Source organism: Alosa alosa, chromosome 7, assembly GCF_017589495.1.
Source record: "Alosa alosa isolate M-15738 ecotype Scorff River chromosome 7, AALO_Geno_1.1, whole genome shotgun sequence".
Lineage (NCBI taxonomy): Eukaryota > Metazoa > Chordata > Actinopteri > Clupeiformes > Clupeidae > Alosa > Alosa alosa.
The window spans coordinates 1,905,564-1,908,063 of NC_063195.1; the positions used below are offsets into that span (position 1 = coordinate 1,905,564).

General features: G+C 43.7%; 1 protein-coding gene across 1 annotated transcript in view; it reads left to right on the top strand.

The window, feature by feature from the left end:
* The window catches only part of LOC125297662 (NACHT, LRR and PYD domains-containing protein 3-like), a 14,132-nt gene that overhangs the window by 3,733 nt on the left and 7,899 nt on the right, over positions 1 to 2,500 (top strand). Inside the window, exon 2 of the mRNA XM_048248101.1 lies at positions 1,036 to 1,155. Coding sequence (XP_048104058.1) covers positions 1,036 to 1,155 — 120 coding nt within the window. The remainder of the gene's footprint in view (positions 1 to 1,035; positions 1,156 to 2,500) is intronic.

The following is a 2,500-nucleotide window of genomic DNA, read 5'->3' on the forward strand; positions in this document are numbered from 1 at the left end:
ACATGGGCTGGAAAAAGCAACACTTGCCCTAATGTTGCTCAAATGACTGAACTAAACAACATTTATCCTGCAGAGGAGTTGCTTATATCTCGTGACAGTCGTCTTCAGCTGTGCTCCATATGTGTCTCGCCTCTCCCTAATCACTTTTTAACCGTCATTACCAATTTGCACATGATGGTGAACCTGCCAATATGACTGTTGACAATCGCTCTTAAAATAACATATCAACAACTCTTGCCACAGCCCTGGAAACATTGTTTAAAATGAAAGCGTGCAAAATAAGGAATTAAACTTTCGCTGGTGGAAAACTAAGTTTTACGGCCATCGCCCTTGAATCAGTTGCTCATATTGTAAATGGTTGTAATATGTACAAAGAGCTATACACAGCACGCCATGACCGTTACTGTTGATCTCATTGCCAGTTCTGTTCAAGACATATTTCAAACAATATGCCCATGTATAAACACTCCATGCCTTAATACCAGACTGGTTCAACAGCTCTGATGATGTGTTTTGTAACATCCCTAACACCCTGATATAGTGTCTGTGTGTGTGTGTGTGTGTACCTCTGATGATGTGTTTTTGTAACATCCCTAACACCCACTAGTTGTTGTATGTGTGTGTGTGTGTGTGTGTGTGTGTGTGTGTGTTTTGTACCGTGCAACACTAGTCTGTGTCTATGTGTGTGTGTGTGTGTGTGTGTACTTCTGATGATGTGTTTTGTAACATCCCTAGTCTGTGAGTATGTGTGTGTGTGTGTGTGTGTGTACTTCTGATGATGTTTTGTAACATCCCTAACACCCCTGATATTGTGTGTGTGTGTGTGTGTGTGTGTGTGTGCTTCTGTGTGATGTTTGTAACATCCCTAACACCCCTGATATTGTGAGTGTGATTATTGTGTGTGTGAGTGTGTGTGTGTGTGTGTGTGAGAGTAGAGGATTGGTGATTAATATTCAGATGTTTAACTCTGTTTCAGGCTGGATGGCTGTTATCTGACCCGATAAGAGCTGTTCCTATCTGGCCTCTGCACTGAAGACATCACACTCATCAAATCTCAGAGTGCTGCACCTGTGGTGGCAATAATCTGCTGGACTCAGGAGTGGAACTTTTATGTTCTGCTCTTTGTCATCAAAACTGCAATCTGGAGGAACTACAGTAAGCATTACTTCATGTAGTGAGTTTTGAGTGTGTGTGTGTGTGTAATGTGTGTGTGTGTGTGTGTGTGCAGGAGAAATGAAGTGTGTGTATTGTAGGAAATGAAGTTTGTTGTATTTGTGGTAGTAGGGTTAAAACAGGTAAGAATGTGTGTATTATTGGTAGGTGGTGCTGGGGAGGGTTAAAGACAGTAAGGTACAATATATTTGTGTATTAGGGGGAGTGTATGTGTGTGTGTGTGTGTGTGTGTGTGTGTGTGTGGAGAAGTAAGTGTGTTTAATAAGTCCCTTCCATGGTAGTCTTCATTAAAACAGGTAAAATTGTGTGTGGGTGTGTGTGTGTGTGTCTTTATCCAGTGGTGCTGGGGGTGGGTTAAAGACAATGAGGTGAAGTATGTTTATTTTTGTGTGGGAAGGTGTGTGTGTGTGTGTAGTGGATGTGTGACACATTCACAGATGTTTTACTCTGTTTCAGGTGTAGTGGGGGTTAAAACAGTAAAGTGTAATAGTGTATTGTGTGTGTGTGTGGTGGTGGTGCTGGGGAGGGTTAAAGACAGTAGGTACAGTATGTTTGTGTGTGGGGAGGAGTGTGTGTGTGTGTGTGTGTGTGTGTGTGTGTGTGTGTGTGTGTGTGTGTGAGAGTGAGTGTGTTGTGGGTGTGGTAGTGGGGTTAAAACAGGTAAGGTGTGTGTGTGTGTGTGGTGGTGGTGCTGGGGAGGGTTAAAGACAGTAGGTACAGTATGTTTGTGTGTGGGGAGGAGTGTGTGTGTGTGTGTGGTGGTGGTGCTGGGGAGGGTTAAAGACAGTAGGTACAGTATGTTTGTGTGTGTCTGTATGCTTGTCCACCCCTTCTCTCATCTTTCCAACCTCCTTTCATCTGTTACTCTGTGTGTGTCTCTCTCTCTCTCTATCTTTCCAACCTCCTTCAGCTCCCCTCTCTATCCCTTCATCCCTTTTCTCTCTCTTTCCAATCTCTGACATCTTTTCATTTGTTTTTATGTTTTGTCTGTCTTTATATCTTCTGTTTGTCTCTGTGTCCCTCTTTGTCCTCCTCTCCCACCCTCTCTGTATCATCATACCCTAATGTGTGTGATTCAACAAATTGTTATTGTGTTGTGTGTGTGTGTGTGTGTGTGTGGAGTATTGTGTGGTATTGTTAGGGTATGTCCCTGTTCCTTCTCTCCTCCCTCTTTTCTCTCCCTTCTCCCTCTCCTCCACTCTCTCTCTCTTTCTCTCCCTTCTCCCTCCTCTCTCTCTCTCTCTCTCTCTCTCTCTCCCTTCTCCCTCTCTCTCCTCCTTCTCCTCTCTCTCTCCTCTCTTTTCTTTCATTCTCCACTCCTCCCTCT